The sequence below is a fragment of the Mytilus californianus genome, unplaced genomic scaffold, assembly GCF_021869535.1.
Source record: "Mytilus californianus isolate M0D057914Y unplaced genomic scaffold, xbMytCali1.0.p SCAF_4, whole genome shotgun sequence".
NCBI lineage: Eukaryota > Metazoa > Mollusca > Bivalvia > Mytilida > Mytilidae > Mytilus > Mytilus californianus.
In genome coordinates, this window is record NW_026262690.1 from 39317692 (window position 1) to 39345287 (window position 27596).

Consider the following 27596-nt stretch of genomic DNA (forward strand, 5'->3'; position numbering starts at 1 on the left):
ATTTGGGTGATTAAGATTTAACATAGCTCTAGACCGCGGTTAAAATTTTGACCAAGGGAAATTGCGGTCTTAAAGTATGATTCCCGTGATTTTAACTGTCTCTAGAGGAGAACTATCGTTCTACATTTAATGCGGTGATAGAATCCTTATTTCTCCTTTTTTTGTTTAAGTTTCCCTTTTTAAGGGTGAGATTAATGTAAACTGTACATTTTCGAGATAATCAGGTAAGATATTACATTTTCATATATAATCAAGTATGTTTGAATGGTCAACGCTCCTTTTAAAAGTCACATAAAGCGAGTTTCTAGTAATTATATAGTTCATTAAATCAAGGCATGCATCATATGTACTTGATTAGGTGCAAATTTATATTTATTACGATACAATAGCATATAATCGAGAACAAAATTTCGTCTGATGAATTTTGATCGAAAACTTTGGATTCTTAATAACTTTCGTGGTCGGTTGCCGAAGTTTACCGATCATGAAATTGATAAAAAAAATCAACACAGAATTATGAAGCACGTGAAAAGTAATTGAAATGGTAGATGATGTTATTTGTCTTTTTTTATATTTTCCCTTTCTTCCCATTTGTTAATTACAATTTGTTATAACAGTTGTTAAATGATTTTCCCGTCAGAATCAGTAAATACTGCCTTTTTTCCAGGTTTGTTTAATTGTCTTTCATCAAGTGTTTTCTTTCGCACTTGGGCTGTGTGGTTGTAAGAGCAAGAGAAATAGCAGAACATTTCTGAAGATTCGGTAAGATAAAGATTTTTCTTTTAGAAGAAAGTCTATGTGTTCTATAATCATACCCATTCAAGTATATAAAACATATTCATCTTTTTTTATTCAATTTGAAGGATCATATGACTATAAAACTATGTGATATCTGTCACGTACCCGTTATAGTTGTACTAAATAATAAGTATATATATCGACAAAAACATGTTTATAGCATCTGATAAAGTGTAATTAATTCTTACCTTTGAAACAAATGAACATTCAGATAAAATTCAAAATTGTGTTACATAATATAAAATAACGTTGAACTACAGAATTTCAATCCTTGATTTCTTTAGATTTAACTTGGTGTTATATTTAACAAAGAACTGTATTTAAAAAATATTAAAAACTCGGGTCAAAAGTTGAACAGACAAGAATCACATTGTACTACTTCAATTTTCCATATAAGAATACATAGATGTGATATGCTTGCCGTTCATACAATTATCCGTAACATAAAGATCCATTTATAGACAAAGATGTGATCAATTACAGGTCACAGCACGACTTTCAACTATGAGAAAAATCCAAACCCTATAGTAAGCTTTAAAAGATCAGGGGATCACAAAATATTTGAAATACATTTTATTCATAAGGATATGAAAAGTATTGAGCAAAAGGCACAGCCTATGAAAGCTCTACAAGTACGTGCTTACAGTGTTAAGTACAAAATGTATGTTATATTCATGTGTGTAGGCAATACATCATCAGTTACTCAGGTACCCGAGACATGTAAATATCAAACCCATGTATATGTTATTAGAAATATATAAGCAATAAGGTTTGGAAGAGTGTTTAAGCATACTTTTGGAATACATGAAATAACTTTTAAGAAAAAAAAGAGAGACAAAAGTTGCGCACCAAAAAGTCTTTTTTAAACAAAGCGATAAGTCGCACTGATAAACTTCTGAACAGATTGCAAAATAACAAAGTTAATAATCATAGGAAAATAATCTATTTCAAAATAGTATTAAGTCAACATTTATGCCAACATTGTTATCAACGATTGAATGAATGTAGTCAAGTAATTATGTCTTAAATCATTGTACTTGGGTCAAATAAAAAAGAAAAGTTTGTTTTCCTAAATAGGATTACAAAATTTGAAAATATTCAAAAGAGAAAACAAACGGCCTTATTGAACAAAAGCAATAATGGTAGACAGTAACCGACAACAACATATTGATCACAGGCTCCTTCCTCTTGATGGGCACAAAAAGAAAGCTGTGGGATTAAACATGTATGTGAGTGCATTAACTTTTCGAAATACTCATACTCTAAACAAAGGCGTTTAAAAAAGTAAGAAAAAAGAGGAAACAAAATATTTTGTATCACAAGTTTTCACATGTTGCTTTGTAATGTCGCCAATTACAGGTTTTCGGTCAATTTCTTTATTACAAATCCAATCCCTAGATTGACCAATTTGAAATAAAGATTAAGTTCTTGTTAGTTTGAATGAAATAAAAATGATATTAGTTTTTCAAAATTTGTTCTTCCATTTTGTCGTAAGATGGATTCTCTATTCCTGAGTCAAAATTGGAATCTAAACCTGGTTCGTCTCGGTTATTTTTATCTGGAAAAGTTATTCTATAAAAGGTATCAACTTGACTGTCCTCTATTAATCGATTGTGTGGAATAAATGGGGAACGCCATCTGAAATTAAAAGAAAGCTTTAAACAGTATAAGGGGCATCTATAAAAAAAACACGTATGACATAGTTAGTTTGAAATATCTTTCAAAATAACTATTACTGATTTAAATAATTAATGTTATCTATCTATTCTAATTCCTATGTATTCCAGTTTCTCAGTTAGCAGCAAGTGTTTTCTATAAAAGTTCGCCAATGGTCTTAGCAAATGTAAAAGATAATTTTGACCAGATAACACGGTGCATCAAATATCCCACATATTGGTCTGTTGATATCTGGAATTACTTTATGTACCTGAACATCAATATACTTATACTTTTTACCGTATGTTTTATATATGTATATACGATGTGTTACCTGAGCATCAGTATACCTACTACCGTATATTTTATATTTGTATATACGATATGTTACCTGAACATCAGTTACTTACTACTGTATGCTTTATATTTGAGTATACGTTATGTTACCTGAACATGAGTATACTTGCTACTCTATATCTTATACTTGAATTACGATGTGTTACCTGAACATCAGTAAACCTACTACCATATGTTTTATATTTGAACTTACGATATGTTATCTGAATATCAGTATGCTTACTACTGTATGTTTTATATTTGAATATACGATATGTTATCTAAACATCAGTATACTTACTACCTTATATTTTGTACCTGACTTACGATATGTTACCTGAACATCAGTATACGTACTACCGTATGTTTTATATTTGAATACAAGATGTGTTTCCTGAACATCAGTATACCTAGTACCTTATGTTTTATACCAGACATACAATGTGTTACCTGAACATCAGTATACTACCTTTTGTGTTATATAAAAAAAGGCTGAAGATACCAAGGTGACATTCAAACCTGAAAATTCGTATAAAACAAAGTGGACAACGCCATAACAATAGACAAAAATGACGAAAATATGAAAAAATCTAAAACAACACTTCATTTGCAGAAAGATTGAGCAACACGAATTCTACCAAACACCGGGTGTGAACCAGAATGCTCCGGAGGTGTAAGCAATTCCTACTTCACATGTGGCACCCGTCGTGTTTCTCATTTATGTAAAAATTCGGTGATAAGTCACATTCGGTGATGTCACAATCGAGGCGAAGAAGACGGATCACGCTACCGACAATTGGAACATATCCGTGGTCATCTGCAATGGGGTCTATAAAACTTCCGAAGGAATTAATTCAATTTCATCATTTGGAACCCTAGGTTCCATAACTTCCTTGTAAGAAGCAACCTTCATCAAGAAAATCATGGTAGGCACCGTGATAAGGAATATATATCAACTGGGAGATATTTACACCATAAGCAGGCACTGCTGGAAAGTTGCTAGAAATGGAAAGTTTATAATTGGGAAGCTAAAATCATCCATATATGTGAACTTTGGATTTGTAACCTGAACATCACTATACTTCTTACGTTTTATACAAAGACTTAAGACGTTACCTGATCATCAGTATACTAACTACGTTATGTTTTATGCCTAGGCTTACGATGTGTTACCAGAAGATCTGTATACTACCTGTGTTTTATCCATTACTTACGTTTTGTTACCTGAACTCCAGAAAACAACCTTATGTTTCATACCTGAACTTACGATGTGATACCTGAACATCAGTAAAGTTACTACCTCATGTTTCAGACATGGACTTACGATATGTTACCTGAACATCAGTATACTACCTTATGTTTTATATTCTGAATGATATAAAACCTTCACCTCAGTATTCTACTTTGAATTTGATACGTAGACTTATCATAGTGTACCTGAACATCATTATACTACATTATATTTTATACCTGGACTTACAATCTTAACTGAACATTAGTATTATATTATATTAATGAGCCGTTTTTAGTTCAAACATATCGATGCATATAAACCATAACACTTATAATGAATCATTTCAAAAGTCATTTACAAGTACACTCCCATAAAATATCGTATAAAGTATAAATTTGTTTATCTAATCTGTGAACAATATACCTTTAGGCAAAATGCAATAAAAATGCAAAAAAAAAAACCCAAACAACATTTAAAACTAACTAAGGTTCAAGACACTCATACCCCAAATAAAATAGACATGAATCTATTTGCCCTATAAGACTTTACACTTCCTTAACTAGATGCACTCGTCGTGAGGACTCGTGACAAGTACAAATGCAGTGTAAAGTTGTTTACGTTGAAAGTTATAAATAAGGAAGGTAGGATGGAATAAATAAACTCTTACTAAATCTTATTCCTTCGAGTCGTTCAAGTACATGAAACTTGGCCATTTTTTCCTAATTACATCCTTAATAAGACAGAAAGTTCTATGGAACATTTTTTTTTTAATTAAGTTAACAATTTTCCCCGAAATTAATTTTGTATAGTTCTTCATTATCGAGCTTTCAAATATTTTGCTCTTATGTTTTATGTCGGAAGATTTCATAACGCTAATTAAAAAATTCGATCTACACTTTCACTTGATGATATGTTATATAAGGAAACAAAGGAATATCTTTAATAAGTTACGTTGAAGATGTTGTTCAATCGATTACAATTTCCCTTTATACTTGCTTCGTTGTATGTTGACTGTAATAATAACATTTAACGGTACTTATGTTACTGCACTATTGAGCATTGCGACAGATAATGCCTCTTCTGTTTATTGTTATAGAATGAATTTCATAACAGCGTGGACATGGACACATGGTAATTAAATGCTGTCGACAACAAAGACTTCATGCAATTATAGTATGTCAGGGGCCTCTCAGTGAGGATATACATAATTACTATCTTTACACATGTCCATTCAAAAAAGTTTTTGCATGAAAGTTTATAGGAATTTGTTTTGAATATATCTATACACTCACAGCAAAAAGGTTCTTTTGATAGAATGAGTATATTCAGAGGTGATATCACCAAGTAATCGAGAAAAAAAACGTTATGTTTTTTCTTGCACAAACGTTCTGTGGCTCCTTAAAAAATAAGAAAACATTTATTCGTACGAGTTGATGTAGAGTAACCTACGATCAACTTTCATACTAAGATTATTTTTGTTGGTAATAAGAACCCCGGACTTTCATAATAATCATTTTAGTCCTCTGGGCTGCATATATTTTGGCACGGAACAAATTTGAATTCCCATAGAAGACTCCAACGATCAGATTTTCGTGAACATTTAAATATAATTCATTCTAACAAAAAATAACTCGTGAAAATATCAAGAAGCATTTGAATCCGGTCTTGTGCGCAAAATGTGGAAACATAGATATTTATTTAAGATTTTGTTATACCTGAACACGTATAACAAAAGTTACGGGATCTATATTATTTTACTACAAATCAAGCAGGTAATTCTAATGAATTTGGTCTTACTCAACTATTGTATTTGTTATTTGAGGACGCATATTTGAGACAATTCTGGATAAACGTTTATTTGCAAATTTTATTCATGCTGATTTCAAAAGCCTCTTGCATAGCCAACCCTCCCTAATTTCAAGTGAATCAGGAATGGTCGCCCATTCAAAAAAAATAAGTACAATTCTAAATTAAATTGCTGTGATCCGTCCATTCGTTTTTCAGATCAACAGAACAGCTGCAATTAACAGGTCGGGCACATTTCCTTATACGGACATGTATTATTTAGCATAATTATGCCCCCGGCAATGCATGTGTTAGTGTTAACAAATAATTAGAACATACTCACCCATTCTTGTCCAATGGAAAATCAGTATTTTCCCTTCTATTTTTCATAATACATTGCTTACCATGCACTATATAATGCTATACATGAATGACTTTTCATTGTAAATTGATTATTCGAGTGAACTCTTAAAAACTGCACTAACGAAGTGTACAATCCCCCAAGGCAATTTCCAAAGGAAAAGATCAAAAGAAAAAAAATCATGAGTACTGTTATTTGTCTAATCATTATAAATGAATTAAGGAAAATAGAACTATAAAAGCATTTTAAGTTGAGATTTTAACATTGTAAATGTTATTTAATGGAACAAATATAGAACCGCCCTAAAAAAAGAATTGAAAAGGGGACAAGGGTGCGGGTAAAATACATGTAGAATTTATTCTAATTTGTATATGAGACCTTCAACTCAATGTTTTAAGAAACAATGAAAGTTTTTGAAAAAAAAACCCAATATATTCATCAATGAAAAAAGCAAGCATCTGATGTTGAAACGATTGTTAATTAAAATTCATTGATGATGATTTATATAAAATTGTGTGCTTTTTAAAATGAAAAAATCCCAGATATCTAAAGTAAATTGTACCTGTAGCAGTAGGAACCTCCGTGTTTGGAATAATTTATCCTTTTTTTATTATCACAAAACTATCTCATTGCTCTTTCATTCCATTTGTTGAAATGACCACAAAATTATTTACATCCCTTTTACTAACCATGTTACCATTCAAAGTGAGCTAATATCAAAGTTTGATTATTACAATGAGCAACGAGAGGCTAATTTTGTTATGTCACTCGATGGTGTGAATATGTTCTAAATTGGTCAGACAATACTTGGTCATGTTTTATGAACATTTAAAACATAACCAAGTATTATCTAACCTATAAAGCATTTTTTTTTATTTTGGCGATTGACCAATCCACAGAATGATTTGCAATGCATGATGGACTACTTATCTTTAACTGGCACCCTACTTAATTTTTCACTTATTGCCAGAAAAGAATTTTTCTTACTTTTTTTTCTCTCGATTACTTGATGATATCACCTCTGAATATACTCATTCTTTCAAAAGAAACTTTTTGCTGTGAGCATATAAATATATTCAAAACAAATTTCTATAAACTTTCATGCAAAAAATTTTTTGAATGGACATGTGTAAAATAGTAATTATGTACATCCCCTATTGAGAAGCCCCTGACATACTGTAATTGCATGAAGTCCTTGTTGTCGAAAGCCAGTTACCGACACGATATCATTTAAATATCAAGTGTCCGTGTCCACACTGTTATGAAATTCATTCTATATAAAATTAAGAAGATTTGTTATGATGACCAATGAGATAACTCTCCACCATGAACCAAAGGTCATGGAGGTTAACAACTACAGGTCATCCTTCGGCCTTCAATAATGAGCAAAACTCATACTGCATAGTGAGCTATAAAAGACCCCGAAATCAAAAATGTAAAACAACAGAAACGAGAAAAACTGACGGCCTGATTGATGTATAAAACAAAGAACGAAAAACAAATATGATATACAGCAACAAACGACAACCACTGAATTACAGGCTCCCGACTTGGGACAGGCACATACAGAATATGGCGGGGCCAAACTAATTTGCTGGCGACAAATCCTCCCCCTTACCTTAGACAGTGGTGTAACAGCACAAAATATGTACATAACAGTAATTTTTAGTTTGATTTTAATTTACGGATAAAAATATCAATATTTACACCAATAAAACAATATTTAAGGATCTAATATCAGTGTTGAATTGGTAACCTTCTAGAATAAGTTTAGCGTATGTTGTAACCTGTTATTACGTAAACTTTTCCCTTGAAGTTGACCATATGCTATTTTGAATAAAAGGACATGCTGAGTACACGTCAATGAGACAGCAACTCAACTATACAAAAACCAAAACAAATCTCGAAGTTTAAATTCAAATAGCTGTTTTGTTTAAGTCCATTTGGTTTTGATGTTAACAAAGTTTTCATGTTTTGGGCTTCCCATGATTTCTGATGAAGGTTACTCACACAAACACAAACTGCAAACACTTAAATATGTTTTAATAAGTTGATACATACCTTCTATATGCATATATTCCAGCAACGGATCCACATGCAGCAAGTACTAGACAGGCACAAACAACGGCTACAATTCCCGCTACTGGAAGACCAGAATGATCTATATCTATAAAATATATGGAAAACATTTATTCAAACTTCATAGTTCGCACATAAAAAAAAACTGTGCAAAAGGAACAAAAAAAAAAGCTTTCCCGTGTCTTACAAAAAATAGATCATAAACCTTTTCATAGTTAGGATGTAAAATGTTGACTGCAGTTTTTATTCGCAAAACACAAAGTTGCAAATTAGATGTAGGGCTTGCTTACATGTGTTTTATTGCAAATGTTTCAATCATTAAATATATAGTGATAGAAAATGAATATTGATGGAGTTTCTTACATGCATAATTTTTGACGACTTCGGAAACAAATAGTGATGTATTTTCAAAAATTAGGTTTTGATTTTACTTAAAAGTAACAACAACTGAATGATCTGTTTTCGAATTATATCTAAGTATAAGACACAACTTGCTTTACTTAGGAAATACATATCGATAATGGATAGTGTTAAAACAAATGCATTCAAAGGTATGTATCAATAGATTTTGTTGTAACCTATATAAAGAGTACACCAGTCATAAATGTCAACAAAGCTTTAACAATGAAGCGTATCCCATACATCAAAGAATCTGCAACCAATAAAAAACAATTAATATCGTTACACCTGTGTAATATGAATAAAATAAATCAGATGCTCAATTTACTAGTAATTGAACCTAAACAAATCGTATTTCAAAAGAAGTAACGTTGATCTGATTACTAACTCAACTTTACGTGTCCCTCTTTTTGACGGATTGAGTGTAACCTGTGTGGATTGGTATATGTCGGTAAAACAAAAGGAAGGTTAAACAAAACAAGTATGCGACCATAGATCAGATATTTAAACAATGCAAAAGTCAGTGAATATCAACATTTTGATCATTTAATTCTTTTTATGCTATTTCGCATCATCGAAAAAGACTACACCGAAGGACTAACAATATTCATTCTGGAACACCTCTCCGGAGACAAGGGAAACATACTAGATTCGAGAACTTGGAACTGCGACACCCGAGGTCAATGGCAAAATTGATGGTATATGTATTATTTCTGGCCCTCTTACATCTTGGTGAATGTGATAAATATGTTCAACTCTGCCCCTCGACGTAGACACAGTCATGGTCATCGTCGTTATACATCATCTACTTACACTTCTGACGTCTATATTAATGACCTGTTGTCATTTATACCGAAACAGTAAGGTACACCACATCCGCATATAGGTATATCCGCTACCCCCTTCGAAACCTTATTCTCTTATACTAGTATATGCAAATTACAAAACCAAAACAAACTTAATACTATCATCTTTGATATACCCGCTAAGGACTTTTGAGACCAGTTGGCGTTGGCACGGATAAAACTTTGCATTGCCAAAAAAGGTCTCAAAATCTTCAATTTATGCAATATCCTTCTTTATAAATCAGTTCAATCGAAAATACCTTCCTACTTTAAATATCAGTTTGTTCATTATATCGCTTATCCTTTTACTACACCTATTGCAAGCATGTGTTGCATGATAATTAACGGCTTCAAGCATTAACTCCTGATTGCACCTGTGCTAGTTCCCCATTCATATATATCTATATATTCTGGCTGGTGACCTTAACATTGTCAACAACACTTCTCTGTGATATGTATTAACCAAAATGGCATAAATACTGCAAGTTTAAATCCATAATTTTAAATACTTATGGATTTAGTTGAGGATAATGCCAAAAACGTAAAATCTCTTTTCGAATGGGTTACGGATAATGAGATAGTTCATGCAAATAAATTTAACAATTAAAAACCTTAAAAGGTTCATGAACACTAATGCTACAGCTGTCTTCAAAGATCTTAATGTTGCTAAACACATGCCGTTGCTCAATCCCATATATATTGCTGCCCCTTGAAATAATGCTCCCAACAAATCGTTTATGTTTGTAAATTATATGAATGCTTGATAAAAGGATAAGATATTGACTATTTGCTTGTAAACTCAACAAATACTCCCGTGACACTTACTAGCGGAATTCTTGAACAAGTCTAGGTATGTTCATTGTTCCTTTGGAATTTCAACCAAAAATCTTCCTTCCCCGTGACTTGATACTTAAATTACATATGTGCCCTTAAAACATTGCTTGGTCTTTCGAGGCGGTGTGAATCAGATATGGATACTAAAAATTCTAACGATTCGTCAGAGTATATACAATCTCTCTGTCATCTTGCAACAGTATAAAATATTGGATGTCTTTACCTTTTACACTGGTATTCCTCATTGTAAACTTAAAAACATAATGTATAGAATTTGTCCAGTTTTGTTACATAGAAAAGAATGGCCAACGTAGATACAAATACCATGTTTCAGGATAGGATTCAGGATTGGATAATACTTTAAAAAAACGTTCTGATTCAGGATGATTATTGTCTAAACTGACACCATTAAGTCACAAAGCAGTGCTATCTGAACGATGTGGTTTATGTTGTTGTTTGTGTTTGATAGTGTTCTGTTTTCGTAAGAGTCGGTTATAGGTTGTTGTTGTGGTTTGCAGTGCTATCCAATATATTTTGCTAGCTCTGATTAGCTTTTTTGTAATACAAAATCAAGTGACTTATTCCAGTTTTAGTATTTTACACTTGTTCCAAGAACTCTTGGTAATAGATTTATTAACTATTTCATGTCCTTTTCTGTCCGAGGTTCCTTTATAGATTGTAAAAATAACAAAGATTGCATATAACAATGTAAGAAGATGAGATTAAGAATTTCGTATTTATATATTATAAGAAGTGATTAAGGAAATTACTTATTTAAATTGCTTAACGTTCATTTATAAATTTTAAATGCAATGTTTCTTGGTGTCTAGAGGACACAAAACTTTCAAATATTCTTGAATTGTTATTGTTAGCTATTAAGTGCCAATCTGCCTAAGAATTAGGCAGTGGTGAAAACATGACAAACAAAAAACCACTCAAGTTTACATTAATTTAAGTTCAAAATGTATACTTGGGCACGAATATAACATTCGTTTCCTTTTCATGCTCTGGTAATTCCAGATATAATTTGGTTGAAATGCACTCGAAATTACCAAAAAAAGGGAGCTTACTCCGTAATCTGCTAACATTCTAACCAAAAGTTATTTAGAGATTTATCGAATTACCAGACTCGCAGAAACGAAAGGCCTACTATTTCTAACTCAGGACGAGGGTAACTTCAGAATAGGATGGTAAGGTCAGTGGGGTTTTTTTTCGGTCATGTTTTGAATTTCTTCCAAATTCGTTGATCTTACAAAGACTGGCACTTAACATGAAAGTATGTTTATTTTTTATTGATTTTAAAACCAGAACGGCAACATCTGGCAAAATAAAAAAAGCATATGTAGTATGATTGCCAATGAGACAAGTCATTATCAGATACTACAATAATTCATGTTTGTGTCATTTGCCTTGTGAGTTGTTCTACCTAAGAGTTGAGTAAATCTACATATCTCTTAAATTTCAAATACAGTCGGCAATTGGAAAATGAACCATTTCAGTTTTGAACCGCGCACATTGTTTAATGTTTTTATAAAATTAAGGAGATGTGGTATGATTGGTAATGAGACAACTATCCACCAAAAGTTCAAATGTGGATGTAAGCAATTATAGGCAACCGTACGGCCTTCAACATTGAGAAAAACCAATTCCGTAAAATCGGCTATAAAAGACCCCGACATGAAAAATATGAAAGAGAGGCGAAAGATACCAAAGGGACATTCAAACTCATAAGTTGAAAATAAACTGACAACGCCATGGCTAAAAAGGTAAAAGACCAACAGACAAACAATAGTACACAAAACACAACATTGAAAACTAAAGACTGAGCAACACGAACCCCACCAAAAACTGGGGGTGATCTCAGGTGCTCCGGAAGGGTAGGCAGATCCTGCTCTACATGGGGCAACCGTCGTGTTGCTCATGTTCGTACAAACTTAATAAGTCTAAATCGGTATATCACATTTGGGGAAAAGGGGACGGGATTGTAGTTACGATATTTGGAACATATCCACAGACTTAACTGTATCTGTTGTATCTTTTATCTCAAATTCGATGGGATAGATGCGTTCAACATAGTCATAAAATTTTGAATTATTTAGTGAGAGAACACCATATATATAGCGGAAAGTAAAGTCAGAGGATACTGCTAAGTTTTTTTCTTTCTTCTTAGAAGTTCCTGTATGAAGTCACCCTCATATGAATAAAGGAACAAGTCGGCAAGAAGAGTTTTACATTTGATTCCCATGGGAATCCCGATTGTTCGTGAAAAACGCTTTCTTCTAACGTAACAAATATGTTGTTAATCAAGAAATCAAGCATCTTGATAATGTCAGTTTCAGAGAATTTTTTGTTTGAATCAGAGTGATTTTTTACAAAGTAGGATTTATTCCTCCCTAAGACAAGATAATTGTATCTACGTTGACCATTCTTTTTTATGAGTATAGCATGGCCAACTCTTTCAATTTGTCTTTTAGTTTGGAATAGGGAATACTTGGGTAAAGTGTAGAAAAGTCAATTGTTTTAATACTATTGCAAGATGATAGAGTCTTAGATTGTATGTACTCTAAAAGATCTTTGGAATTTGTTTAGTATCCACATCTGATTCACGCCACATCTAGAATAGGTAGTTTCTAGGAATGTCAACGAGTACTCGAGTACTCGAGTATCGCTCGGTAGTACCGAGTATCGAATAACAAAATGATACTCGACTAATCTTTTTTTTTTTGTTAGAATGTTGTTGCCTTCTTACAGAATTGTTTTTATTAAAATTAAATATCAATCAAAATAATGATACGCTTCGAATGTTTGCGTTAAATTGTCATTTAAAACTCCCTCATGCGCTATGAACAAGTGCACCATTCCAAGGCCTGCCCTTTTAGCTTATCGTGTCCTAGTCATTCTACCAAGGTGATCTCTGTACTGCCAGAGCAAATATTTTCATCAGCAGGACTGTTAGTTACGTAAACAAGGTGGAAAAATTGAATTGTCCCAGAAAAAGTTGACAAGATAATATTTCTAAATAAGAACAAATTCGTTGCACCCTGTGTCGACCTCAGAGAATGGTTAAAGTCCTAATCATCACCCGTTTGTTGATCATAAATGTGTTTATTTACGATTCCCAAATACTGTTGTTTTAGTAATCAATTTTCTATAGTTATTTATTAATTAATTGATTAAATTATTGCCTGTTTACATAGTTAGTACATGTAGTAAATGAGCTATTAATTATGATATAAAATTCCTGGGACTATTATCTAGTCCTAGGTATTAATGTTGAGGGTTTTACGTCCATAAGACAACTTCCCCACAATCTGTAAATTGGGTTAAGTTTTGTGTTTCTATTTTATATATGTTTTTCCGAGCGAGTACTCGAGTATCGCTCGGTATATCCAACGAGTACTCGATTAGTAAAACCTTCACCGAGTTGACATCTCTAGTAATTTCACAATAATTTTGAAGCCTGGCTTTGATTGATGATAAAATTGATGTTAATAATGTAGAAAGAGGCTTCGTGGAGCAATTGGAAGACCCAGCAATATAGGGTTGTTTGTAAGGACACTTATGTAGTTTAGGTTTCCAATACAGTGATGGAAGATCCAATTCAATTCAAAGAATTCAACTGAGAAAACTAACGGCCTAATTTATAACAAGATATTTTACGAAAAACAAATATGACAGACATGAACCAACGACAACCATTGAAATACAGGCTCCTGACTTGGGACAGGCACATAAAGAATGTGGCGAGGTTAAACATGTTTGTGAGAGCTCAACCCTCCCCTAACCTGGGACAGTGGTGTTATACCACAACATGAGAACAAACTATAAATATCAGTTGAACAGGGGTTAACTCATCAGATCGATACAAACTAGAAAAAAACATATAACAAAAACACAGACCGGACTTTGCAGGGTATCTATACACCCCCAACAATGTTTTACACCAGGAGAAAATGTATATACACTTTTTGGCAGTATTCACATTTAAGTGCAAATCCATATTGAACACATACTATAAACAGGAAATCAAAATGTCCATAATATTTACTTTGTTTATCCCGACAAAATTTATTTGGAACAAAAAATCATTGTATATGAAAAATTTGTTCTGAGCGGCAAAAGTTAAACATTCAATTTTATCTTTTGATAATTTTCTCAAGAAAACTGAGACAATTGGTTTTTCTAAAACAAACAAAGGATTAATGAAATGTTACCTGTTTCCTAAAAAGCGAGTCAATTGACTTTCTAACCGTAGATGGTTCTATTACTTTAATTGTAGCTTTTGGTGTAAACAGTAAACAGTATATACAGCGAAATAGTAAAAATATTAATTATAAGCAATAGAGTAATTTTTGTTTACCCAATATTAACTGTCATTCTAACAAAAAACAATATGTCATTGTGGCCTACACAATGAAAGAAGGCATAACTATTTCCCGAAAAATATCTTATTTTTAATTTTTTGTATAATAATCATGGTAAACGGTACCAAAAATGTTTGTTCTATTCTGTGATGTTCGAGGACAGAACATTCAGAAATCCAAAACCTAGTACGAACGTTCAATACCTAAAATAATCAAAAAGTACCAATATCATAGTCCAATCTATAGTATTTAATTCACATTCTTTTCCAGCAAAGTGTGCAATTATTTTTTCTCATATTAAGCACGTGATATTCGTTACCACATGTCGTGCCTTTCGGGCTATTTTTAGAAAAAGGATTATAAAGTTATGCTTCATTTGCTTTGAAAGAACATCTTAGCTTTAACTTCTCAAATGTTTAATTTTTGTCAAATAAGCAAAGGGGCCTTGAAAACCAAGTTTCTTAAAAACTGCTCCATCATTGAATTTCACTTATATCCCCCTAGGCAATATATACAACATAATAATTCCTTAACATTCCGATGATTCTAAAGAGGACTTTAGAAATGTTTTTCTGATAGTCATGTTTCAATTTTCAATACTTCCTTCAACTTAAGTCTCCTTCAAACCTGAAGAATGCTATAGTAGAAAAAAAATATGCGCAATGGAATCAGTATCACAATCTGTTTATGTTATGTAAAATTACTAAACAGATATAGTTCTGTTTCGGAGTTTTTTTTATTTTTTTTGGCTTTCAACAACATGATAGTTTATTTTTTTTCTTCAAGCTTCACGTTGCATAGGTATAGAAATCGTTCGTAAAATTATCTGGTACAACCAAAATAAACATCGTCATAATTGACATCAAGTTAGATTCCTGTTTGGGTGGTGTCTTTTTCTTTAATGGAAATTCTGTAATCACTGATGAGAAAGGTTCTATAAAATTATTTGCAAATTTCTTTTAGATGTTGCTAGATTAATAATGTTTCTATACAATTAGTTATATCAAGTATTAGCTGTACACGCTAAATGTCAAAATAAAAAATATATAAATACAATATAATTATATAAATACCATATAATGAAGGAAAACGATTCAAGTACAGAATAAGAATTAGTGCAAAAACTATATTATTTAATGATCGAAAGGAGTATGACAAAACGAATATAATTTCAATATGAAATCATTGATACTAATACTTTTGTTTTTTTTTGGGGTAAATCGGGTATTAAACATACTTGTAACTCTTGCGAAGAAATGCTAGTACTTCTCATGTAGCTGTTTTTCGCCCAAGACATATTCACAGTCAGAAATGTTATTTCCATAAACAAAAAGCGATGTATCGTATATCCATGAGTTCTGTTTGATATTTTAATTGAACGACCAAAATTTGGCCATTGTTAGCAAGCAATAGTGTTTCTGCAGTGCTTTTATGTATGAATATGTATCTGCATTTTGTGTCTTGAGAATAATTATGTTCATGCATCCTCCTAGAGATAAAATGCATACATTGCAGAGAAAATGGACTGAATGATCATATATAATTTTAATGCGCATACAACATATATTGGCTATATCATTGCTCACTTTGCAGAACAGGTATTAATCGGTAACTTGTTCTCATCAACATAATGTATGCAATATTTACTACTAGGCGTTCAGCAAGCAACAATGCATGAATGAATGAATCGACTATCACAGGATTTCAAAGTCACATCGAAATCACATTGAACATAGGATCTTGTATTTTTTCTCGCACAAATTAATAGAGATTATGTTTATTGCCAGTCAAGATTGGAACAATGTTTAAGAAGACTGTTTTCGTCTACGGTATTCTGAATATTTCGAGAGAGAACACTCTATTCATAAATTGCGAATACATATGTTCGAATAAAAATGACTATCAGCACAACTCCATAATTTCATATACCCGCCCAGTTTCAACAGATAGTGAAAAGTTTATGTTATTTATTGGAAACCATACGAATCATTGCAACAGAATTAAAGTAGAAAGTAAACTTAGAAGCTCTCATTAATGAGTTTGTAGGATTTGCGGGTACATACTGAAACACAAAGAGAACGGACGATTAAACGAATAAATACAATGAATAGACAAAGAAACGGAACAATTACGATACATACCAGAAATAGTAATGAGACTAATATTATACTTGGTGGCAAAGTTCATACAGACAAATATTTAAGGACTAATTAAAGTTGTTTTTATCAACTCTCGTTCTGCTACCTTAGTACAACCATGCACTAATATGACAAAGAGTCGTTCACCACTTATTGTCAAGAAATCTTTTTAATAAAAAATTTCCAAAAACTGCCAAAACGTTTTATTAATGTTATGTTTTGTCTTCAAACAAGTTTGAACGAAGCTTTGTGAATCAAATATCAATCAAAAAGATATGTTGAGTGTGCATCAATGTCATGGTTACACAAAAAAAGCTTAGAAAAAACGACAGAACCTGCCATGAAATAAGTTCATTAAATGAATGCTTAAAGTAAGTAATACGTAGACAAGATAATAATGCCTTACTGTGTGAGTGACAGTGACTTATTTAATGGCAATTTCATTTTGAACCAAACAATTGCACAGTTAAGTATTTAATACTTGATTTTTTAAAGAATACATTTCTAGAATCTAACCAATTTAAAAAACTCGGTTACATCTAAAAATGAAGGGACATATAAAGAGTAGGTAATGTCGACATACAATGCAAATGTTTTCTAATTCAAAAGGTTTTGTTGCCACGTGATATTTGTAGTAATGCTTTCTGTACAAAGTAGATTAAAAAGCTAATTTTAGCACATGCATATTAAGAAAAAAATACTCACTTGTTCTATGCTTAGATGTTTTTCCTGTACATATACATTTACATATTAAGAATATTAAGCATAGAATATTAACAAGAACAGATATGCAACTTACGATATTTGTAACTTCACACTTTAGTATGTTTGCAATAAATTAGGCCTATGCATCATATTATGAGCATTTAAAACGAAACCATTTTTGCCCAATCAAATATTGAAACATTAAAGAATCTTAAGTTCAAAGACTCATAACTACTACAGAAGTCAACTGATAAAAATTTCTTGTGGATATGTATATTTACATGGTTTCAGCGGAGTTGCGATGACAAACTGTTGCAGTAGTATATTAAGGCCAAAATTCTAAGTTAAAAGGGGTATAACTCATAGAAAAAAAATTGAATCACATTTCCTGTTGATATGCACATCGTCATAGTATGTTCTTATTATATACACAGTTTCATGAAATTCTGTTGTGTGGATTCAGAGGAGTTGCGATGACAAACTGTTGCAGTAGTATATTAATGCCGAAATTTTAAGTTCAAATGGTCATTACTCCTAGAAAAAGATTTGAATCATAATTTTCTATTGATATGCACATCTACATAGTATGTCCTTGTTATCTACAAAGTTTCATTAAATTCTGTTGTGTGATTTCAAAAGAAGTGTTTAGAATAGGACTGACGGACAGACAGACGGACGGACGGGTCAAAAACAGTAAACTCTACGGAAATTTGTTCTGTGGGGTATAATAAAGTATCAAACACTGAGGAGCAATTAATTTTAGAAATAACGCAAAACCAGCTAAAAAGCCTATGTAAAAAAAAAAGTTGACTTATTTACAAATTGTTCATTTTTGCGTTAGAAAAATAAAAAAAATTTGAAAAATCCAAATAATATTGTGCATATAAAAACACATTAGCAATCGTTCTTATTATGCCCTCAAGCCCATACAGTCCAATTTCAAGAAGCTTTTAGGTATACTTTATTCTAGTTAACCATTGCTAAATAAATGGTTTAGAAAATATTGTCTCAGACTCTTTATTTCTGTGCATATTTGATTTAGGTATAATACGAAACTAATGGTTTATTCTTTAGGTAGAAGATGTCTCTGAATACATTTGAAACAAATAAAATAAGAACACCACTATTTATTTGTAATAAAAAAGTATAAATAATGGATAAAGCTGATTATTTGGGTGAACGTTTTTTCTTAAGAGTTAATCTATAGTGATAAAAGTATAAGGAGAAGCAATTTTCTCATACTGAATTTATTTGGTTTTTTTTATGAAAAAGTATAGCAAACCAACACTTACGAGGAGTGTCCGTGCTTCTATATCCTAAAACATTGAAATAAAAGTTTTTAACATCTGATTATCAAAGCGACGGTTCATCGCATTTTCACATGTCAACAACATTTCTAAGCTCTAGCAAAATATCACCTAATGCTTAAAACACATTTTATTAGCATCACAAATCGTCTGCCTGCGGTATAGGTGTCAGACCACCAATTCACCCACTTCAATTTAGAACATATGTTAATGTAGCCCTTCCCTGACAAAAAATACATCACTGTTTACTTTAACTTACCAACAAATTTGAAGAATGAAACTTTGGTGAAAAAGAAATATATTTAGACCGTTTTGAGCCAAAATTTACTCGTCCATGAGTTTGCATTAAAAATTGAGGATAATGCGCCCCATAGTAAACTTATTTATGATTTCCAGAAAACCATGAGTTATTTTTAGTAGTAGTAGACCTCGGAAGGGTCGTGTTTAACTACAAGACCTTCAACATTGGTTGAAAATTGGCATGTAAAGGTGATACATGTACAATTCAGGATGTACCTGGTTTCTATGAAGTTCAACTTAAATATTTAAAAGTTGTGAAAATTGAAATATTTGTTTGAAATGATAGGGATTATGAATTGGTGGTCTGACATATACATAGTTAACACTATACATAAACATTTTAAGATGGAATTGTTATTATCCACCAATTATTGCTATTGCAATGGACAATTTGAGGATTTATAGATTGTTGTTATTTCTTTTGTTTAACATGAGATTTCATTTGATACAAAGGGAAGTTGTCAATAGGGCAATTTAAAATCATTAAGATTTGAAAGATCGTTTGTAATTTGATATGGTTGAAAAGCGTTGAAGGAAAAATTCTCTCTATTTGAACGATAATAATGTATTTTTATACTTTTCCTCCAAAAATGTCAAATGCAAAGAATAATCTAACACTATTTTTACTTGAACATCTTAAGGCTAGCGTAATTTGTGAAATAAAGGAATAGATGTGATAAGTTGATGAAATAATTATCTACCTGGCATGTCTGTAGTATTGTTTCCTGAAACAATAAGATAGTTTATTAAACATATCAATTAACATTTCCATGCTGAAAATGCATACTATATTTTTCTAAAATTTTCTTTAAGTTATTTTCCTGTTTTCAGCATGCATGTGTGCAAATTCATTTTTTAATTCTTTACTGGCAGGAAATAATTTAACAGGCGACAATCCGAACAGAAAAGCAATTCAAGAAAAATTGGAATAGAAATCTGTACAGAAGTAACTGTCATGTACAACAACAAAAATTAAAATATATATTGAAAAACAACATAAAAAACGGAAAGCTTTAAAATATAAAACGACAACACTGACAAAAGTTATGCCACGGGTATTCGAATGTTATTTGTTATTTTATGAATCTGATTTTCGTACATTCAGAATGTTTAATTGTTGTCTTCTGCAATATGGTCGGTCACTCAGCGCGTATGGTGTTTAATGTATCTTTAATGATGCGTCCCCATCTACACGAGTAGTCACCATGTGGTTTACACGGAAAATTCTGTTCATGATCATGCTTTGATAACGTCATACAGGGTTTTCCGTAGTTTTCAACTTGTATGTTACTGTTTTTATTGAATCTTTTTTTAGATTCAAGATGCTACTTTATATAGTTCTATGATATTACATGTCAACATAAGTCTGCTAATGTTTCTTTAAAAAGTTCAAACCCTTAAATTTTGATGAATATCAATGTACCAAGTCAGGAATATGACAGTTGTTGTCCATTCGTTTGATGTGTTTGTGCTTTTGATTTTGCCATTTGATTAGGGACTTTCCGTTTTAAATTTTCCTCGGAGTTCAGTATTTTTGTGATTTAACTTATCACTATGCTATCTGTACTGAGCATGTAACGCACATGCCAAGAGCTTGCACGCGATGTCAGGCACAAATTCCAGACATTGAAAAAAATCAAAAGCGTTGTCAAAAAGTATGTGACTGAATGGAAGATTTATAGAAACACATTATCATAAAGTTCTAGACCAAATATTAAATAACTTCTTAATACAATAGCGAGATAAAATGAAACTAAAGTGGGTATGGTGAAAATTTAAATTGTTTTTAAACCTTCTGATGTTTCTAGGAGTCCACTGGTGACACCGTTCGTATAAATCCTTCGTTATTTAGTTATATCAGGGTATAACATATCATGCGATCTTGTCTTATCCTTAATCATAACCGAATTCATAAACACTCGATACATCTTAATACTCTAACCCTAACACTTGATCGAATTGAAAAACCAAATATCAAATCTTTCCATAATATAGTATCTGAGTAATATGTAATGAAGGTACGGACGAACGGACAAACGAACGGACTGTGTGACAAATGCAGTTTCTATAGGCTTTTTTTATATAGATTAGACCGTTGGTTTTCCTGTTTGAATTGTTTAACACTAGTCTTTTTGGTGCCCTTTATAGCTTGCTGTTCGGTTTGAACCAAGGCTCCGTGTTGAAGGCCGTACTTTGACCTATAATTGTTAACTTTTTACACATTGTGACTTGGATGGATAGTTGTCTCATTGGCACACATACCATATCTTCTTATTTATATTATGTAAATTCGTGTAAATAGAAGGCTTCATACCTCATTTTTCCTGCTTACTTTTATTATTTTATATCATTTAGAATCCAGTCTTAAAATAGAGTGAAAACACAATTGCATAATCTTTGAATCCCCTTTTGAAGTACGTGTTAAGTCTTTATGCATGTCATTTGTTAGTGCATCCGAGTTTTTAGAGTTTCCTCTGCCTAATAGCCCGTGCTTTCCTTCTTACAAGATCTAAGTGGTACATTGTTATTGTAATATTTCGATCTCGATTCATAAGTTATGAAGTTTAAATCAAGGTTGCAACTTTAAGGAGAAATATACCACACGAATTAGATTACTGTTCAATCCTGGATCTTATGCACGTACATATGTCATGTATTTCTTTACCAACTTTATGTACCCACCATAAACATGTGCAATGATCACCATAATTAGTAGCATACGTCAATGAGGAACATAAAAACTCTGCCTTTTAAATCATGTCAGCGTTAAAGAAAAAGACAATTAGTATACCAACCTTTAGATCGGCAAACTTTTCCTGCTAAAGTATATCCATCGGCACATGCGCACTTGTATGACTTTTCCGATACTGGCAAGCAAAGATGATGGCACTTTGCCGTACATATGGATGTACCTATCGAATGTATAAAAGTAATTCAGATTGTAAAAGACACATATGAAAGCATTGTCTATTGTTAGATGTGTTAAGAATAACATGTATAATTTCATCCTAAATTCTTAACAAACTTCTACATGTGTAGTTAGTCATCTAGTAATATGAGGTAGGTGTTACCTGTGAAAGAGGACGAAGTCCGTAAAAATTAGTTTTTGAATTCAAGTACATTTTAACTTCAGAATCTGTTGAAAAAGAAACGGAATTACGGAAACGTTTCCGATGTTGGTCCTGTTGTAATGGATTTGAGTTATAAAGTCATTTTCAATGTGAACAGAAAATAAACGCTATGCATCAGGTTACGTATATCAAAGAATTATTAAAATAAATTTGTTATGATTTATATCTTTAAAAAGACGAAGATACGACGTTGGCTTGTTATTCTTATCAGTTACTGAAATCTGACTGATTGATAAAGTGAGTTTCCTAAGAAAACATATTTTGTTTGCTATAAAATTGTATGTTGAATAAGCTCCAGACCCATTTTGAAATGCAAGGATTTTATTTTAACTGTTTAACTGGCATTATTCTTTCGGTAATCAAAAACAACAAATTTGCAGGAAACAATATGATGCTCCTACCTATACGTTAATCAAAGTCTCGTGACAAACGAGACCGAAAGAAAGAAAGATATTTTTGCGCAAATGCGGGAAAAACAAAATTTTTCTTCATTTTATTGCATTTCCTACTGCAATAAGGGACTTCGTCCCCATATAATACTTCCTTGTAATTGAAGCTACTATAATTGATTTGTCCCTAATGAGCAATATCATTTCAATAGGGTTTTTTTTAAATAAACTCAAAACATGGTTATAAATAATTTATATTTTCCTATTAAATATTGTAATTAAAATCTGCTATTGAGTAATAAATATAAATAGCTCGGAAAGAAAAATCCAAGAAAAATTTAATAAACTGTCTTAAAAAATAACTTCACCAAATTCACTGCTGACATCATCAAAGAAAAAAAATCCATATTACACAGGCCTGTTTTCATAATACCACACTAAATGGTACACTATAATGGCAAAACATCTTTTAAGTAATTTTTTTATTCAATGGCTAGAATTCACCGTTACACTTAACATGTCTTTACTACGGAGTAAGTCTCCATATTGAAATGCTTGAATCAAAGAAAGAATTAGTTACTACAATATAATAAAAAATAAAACAACACCTACCTAAAAAACGCAGTTTTGATGTGAAATTATTCAAATTTGAATCATAGTTGTAACGTAATAACCTTCAGTGGACAGTTTTCATGTGTATGACGTCATGTTTGGCATGATATTTATGCACAAAAAAAACATTCATGAAGTTTCGTGATATTTTATTTTATTTTAAATTGATACATTTCTTTCAGGCTAAAATGTATTAATTCTTTTTGTAATGCATAAGAATAGGAATAACTGTACTGAAGTTGAAGCTGCCGCTGTCAAATTGGATTTGACGGTCACTCCGCTACGCGTCGCTAGTAAAACTGCATTTGCGACTGTCAAATCGCCAACTGGCGACGGCAACTCGTCAACTACAGTACTGTAATTCTTAACTATAATGGCCACACATATAGCTGTGAATCTATTCACAGAGAATGTGTATGATCAAAGAAATTTTAAAAACAAAATATACGACAGTATGATCAACGCAGGTGCTTTTCTAGGTTTTGCATTATCTTGCTTTAGTTAGATTGTTGTGCTCTATCCTTTCACAATGTCTGAACTTAAAATAACTGCATTACATAAAGAAAAAATAACAAACTTTAAGAATCATAAAAAATAATTTCAATGATGTAGTGATATAACTAACATTTCACAATACAACAACAGTGTTGTTTTAAGAGTATCAACAATTATTGACAGCTGGTTCATAGTTCAGTGATATTCTTGACTGAAATATCCGTAAAACACGATTAAAAAGATTCAAAGCAAAATACCATTTAAGTATGTCATGTGCTATGTTAAACATAAACAATAAACATATTGTAAGTAAGAAAAGGTAATATCAATATACAATAATTAAATCATTTTAATATTCAAAGTTCAACAAAGTAGTACATTTGTAAATAAAAACAAAAACCTGAAAACAATGTTGAACTTTAAATTTTTATTAATAAGCTTAATGTTGTTCAATGAAACAACGTGTATCGTTGTACGTACTGTGATTGTACAAAATCTATAACATAACGTTTCCATAGAAACTAGATTTCTTTCAAGAATCTTCTGCTAATGGTATTTCTAGATAAACTTCTTGAAGTCTTTATAATTAGATTGACAGAATGATATTGTAAATAATTTCAGTAATTATTATCAATACAAAGAAGGCTTTGTTATAATAATATTGCCCAGTACAAATAATTGAAGTTATTGAAAACTGAATATCACTATAGGCACAGCATAATGAAAAGTAATGCACCATAAAGAAAAAAAAATAAAGATTTGTCTGGCTCAGTAAGGAATCAAAACTTCGTCTTTGTTAAGAAAAAAATCTAAGTTTAAGTTAAAACCAGCCAATACTATATACCATCTACATTCATCTCAGAATTAATGTTAAATTTGCTTGGAATATAATTCATAAAGAACTTGCAATATTCAATTTCTTTATTTGATAAAAATGTAAAATTTCCTCTTTGTAAAGACAAAATGACGTTAAAAAGAGTTAAAAAAATATCGAACAGAAATTTTAACGATACGAACCATTCCAGAAACCTGGATGAATTCAGATACAAAATACCCAAATAATTTTAAAAAGAAATTGATTTTTTTTTATACATATAAAGACCATACCATAGTTGTTAACTTTACCATCATTTGGTTCTTAGTGGAGAGTTGCCAACGAGAACATCTCATTTTCACATAACGTGTTATATGTACGGCAAACAAAATCAACTAGAAACACCGCAAAAATAGTTTGTGGTCATGTTGTGTATACAATGATTATAAACCAAGCGGACAATTGTTAATGTTATAAAAACTTCCGGAAGTAATAGCAAAAAAGAATTAGATAATTAATAAGACCGATTTTTCAAACCAATGTATACCAATTCTGTTAATGAAGTTTTCCGATATTGTTCCTATTCAAATTTTGGTTTTCTAGCGTCAATATTTTATATACAATCCCCTGAATACGATATAAAAGAATATACCCTTTAACCAGCGAAGTCAAATGGGCCTGATTTCATTATATCATTCATTTGCTATTTTTTCATACGCTTGACATCAAACTGTCATGCTAAATTAGTTTTTAATCTTTGACATCAACGATTTTATTCAAGAAAACTTAACTCATCATATGCAGAACTTTTTCATTACCAATGGCAGTTAACTACGAAACATGAAATGCTGAAAAACGCTCTGAAACTGTTTTTCGTGGTATACAAATTGTACAATATTACATAGATTTCATTGAATAAACTTCTCAGACACTATATGTGTATTTTTTTACCTGTATGTAGCATATCTTGCTGGTCGTCTTTGTGCCATTTCTAATTTATGAATAGGCTGGTTGTTTTATGGATTCTGCACGGATGCGCAATGCTCCAAATTTGGACAAACCAGCGAAAAGTAAAGTTTCGTCTCTAGGTTGTTGATTTTGAGGTTCCTTTTTAGAAATACACGGCTTATATCAAACTCGTCGGTACGTGATGGTTTCTGTCGCTTCTTATGGGTTTTCTTATAGGTGGTAATTGGTAATAAGGGGTTTCTCTGTTTTCACTACTCTTAAAAACATCACATGACATTGTCTAATTATCTTCCTATGCGGGTAGTTGAAGTTCTTCACAAGTATTGAGGTCTTTTATCTGTTGGTAAGCAATAGCATCATCAGTAGTCATTTTTTTAAAGAAACACATTCTGGCAGGTCATTAATGAAAATCAGGAATAGCAGTGGACCAATAACTTTCCCTTGTTGTACTCACTGACTACTGGTATTCTGGTTTGGGTAAATTGGTAGTATCTTCCTTTGTAAATACATATTTATTTTGTCTGTCAAGTATGTCAGCTTTAAACTTTTGGTCGGCATACATTTTGACATATTCTATCAAAGGGCTACTTCACAGTTGTCCTTACGCAGTGTCTTGGTGTAACACTAGAAAAAATTTTGTTTTCCTAGGTTTTAGTCCACATTTGAGGCTTCAATTTCAATATCGTTGCTTAAATACTCGTATTATGCCTTGAATCTGTTATGCAGCTGTTGTTGCCTCCTTATATCTCCTGATGTCTTTGGTAGTTCTTAAAGTTGTCTCTCTTGAAAGAGATTGTTTTTTTTCCTGATTGCTGCTTTATTTTTTTATTTAACAATTGTTTGTTATATTTAATACTGATCTTCTGACTTAGCTGTTGGTGCTAGTCTAATACATCGATGTGTATATTCACCTAGTTCTTTCTTAAAATTGTCACAATCAGACTTTCTATACTGCCAAACTTTGTGTTGTACTGTTTAATTTCTGATTGATCTAAGACTAGATTCTATCAACATGCTATGAGCTCTGAAAGCCATGGAATTCCTTGTAGTTGATAAACCAGTGTATCGCTATTAATGATGAAGAAAGCTAATATATTCAACTGGTTTCCTGTTATACGTATATATTCTGCAATGACTAGACCTAGCAATGTATTTTTTAAGTGATTTTTAATAATTAGCTAAATACCATTTTGTGTGTCGAATTAGACATGATTGTTTGATTGACCCAGTCTATACCTGGTATATTAAGGTCCTATCCTAGCCAAAGATGGGCTACGTTCTGGGTTAATACTATTGACAGATATGACTGCAGTATTTCTAGATGTTCGTTGTCAGTATTGTCTTGTAAGTCGATTCAACGAACCTATAACAGTCTTTATATCCCTTTACTTTTAGTTTTGCATATAACAGTTCACAGTTTCTGTCCACAGTCGATACATCTTGCTCCTCTCTTTCGTACTTGTTTAATATAAGCAGACAAACTTCTCTATCTTCGACTGATATTAAATCTTTCCTGTAGAATTTGAAGTTGGACGGAAAGACTTTCCCGTTGGCTTGAGCCATAATTCTAAACCAATAATTATGTCTACTTGTGTTGATTTAATATTATTAAAGAGCTGTAGATGTTTTCATGTTGTTGCTATTCACTGACAGTATATAACTACAATTCTTAATGGTATATCGTTCCTCTGTGTTGGTGACGATGCTGCTATGGGGTATCTGATTCTGTATTTGATTCATTTAGATGTGAGAATGAGTTCGATTTTTCGAAAACAGCGGCATTGAATAAGCAAGTGAAAATATTTAGTAAGCCACTTAGTAAGTACAGCATTCTAAATATATATTCTTTAATGCATTGAAAAGATTGTTATGCATTTCCATACCTTTCTGATGGTGTCATTTGTTGCAGATTACAAAAACCTAGTGTTTTTTAATGCCTTATTACATAGCACATGGGTTCTTTATTATGGTAGGGTCTTAATTTGGTTTGGGAGCATATGACTTTGCTTATAACAAATACTATGGGTAGAGAATAACTGATTTAT

At 31.7% G+C, this 27596-nt stretch overlaps 1 protein-coding gene and 1 long non-coding RNA gene across 3 annotated transcripts in view; one reads left to right on the forward strand and one right to left on the reverse strand.

Annotated features, from left to right (window-relative positions):
- Positions 1-828: 828 nt before the first annotated feature.
- Positions 829-27596, reverse strand: part of LOC127737998 (low-density lipoprotein receptor-related protein 4-like) — a 91793-nt gene continuing 65025 nt past the window's right edge. Inside the window, exons 17-22 of one of the 2 annotated variants that reach the window (XM_052248983.1) lie at positions 21937-22053; positions 19843-19866; positions 18827-18850; positions 17535-17558; positions 8232-8337; positions 829-2436 (exon numbers count right to left, since the gene is read on the reverse strand). In XM_052248983.1, coding sequence (XP_052104943.1) covers positions 2256-2436; positions 8232-8337; positions 17535-17558; positions 18827-18850; positions 19843-19866; positions 21937-22053 — 476 coding nt within the window. In that variant the 3' untranslated portion in view covers positions 829-2255. The remainder of the gene's footprint in view (positions 2437-8231; positions 8338-17534; positions 17559-18826; positions 18851-19842; positions 19867-21936; positions 22054-27596) is intronic. The other variant, XM_052248984.1, reaches the window with a different exon arrangement.
- The window catches only part of LOC127738023 (uncharacterized), a 160279-nt gene continuing 145876 nt past the window's right edge, over positions 13194-27596 (forward strand). Inside the window, exon 1 of the long non-coding RNA XR_007999918.1 lies at positions 13194-13296. This is a non-coding gene — a long non-coding RNA (uncharacterized LOC127738023). The remainder of the gene's footprint in view (positions 13297-27596) is intronic.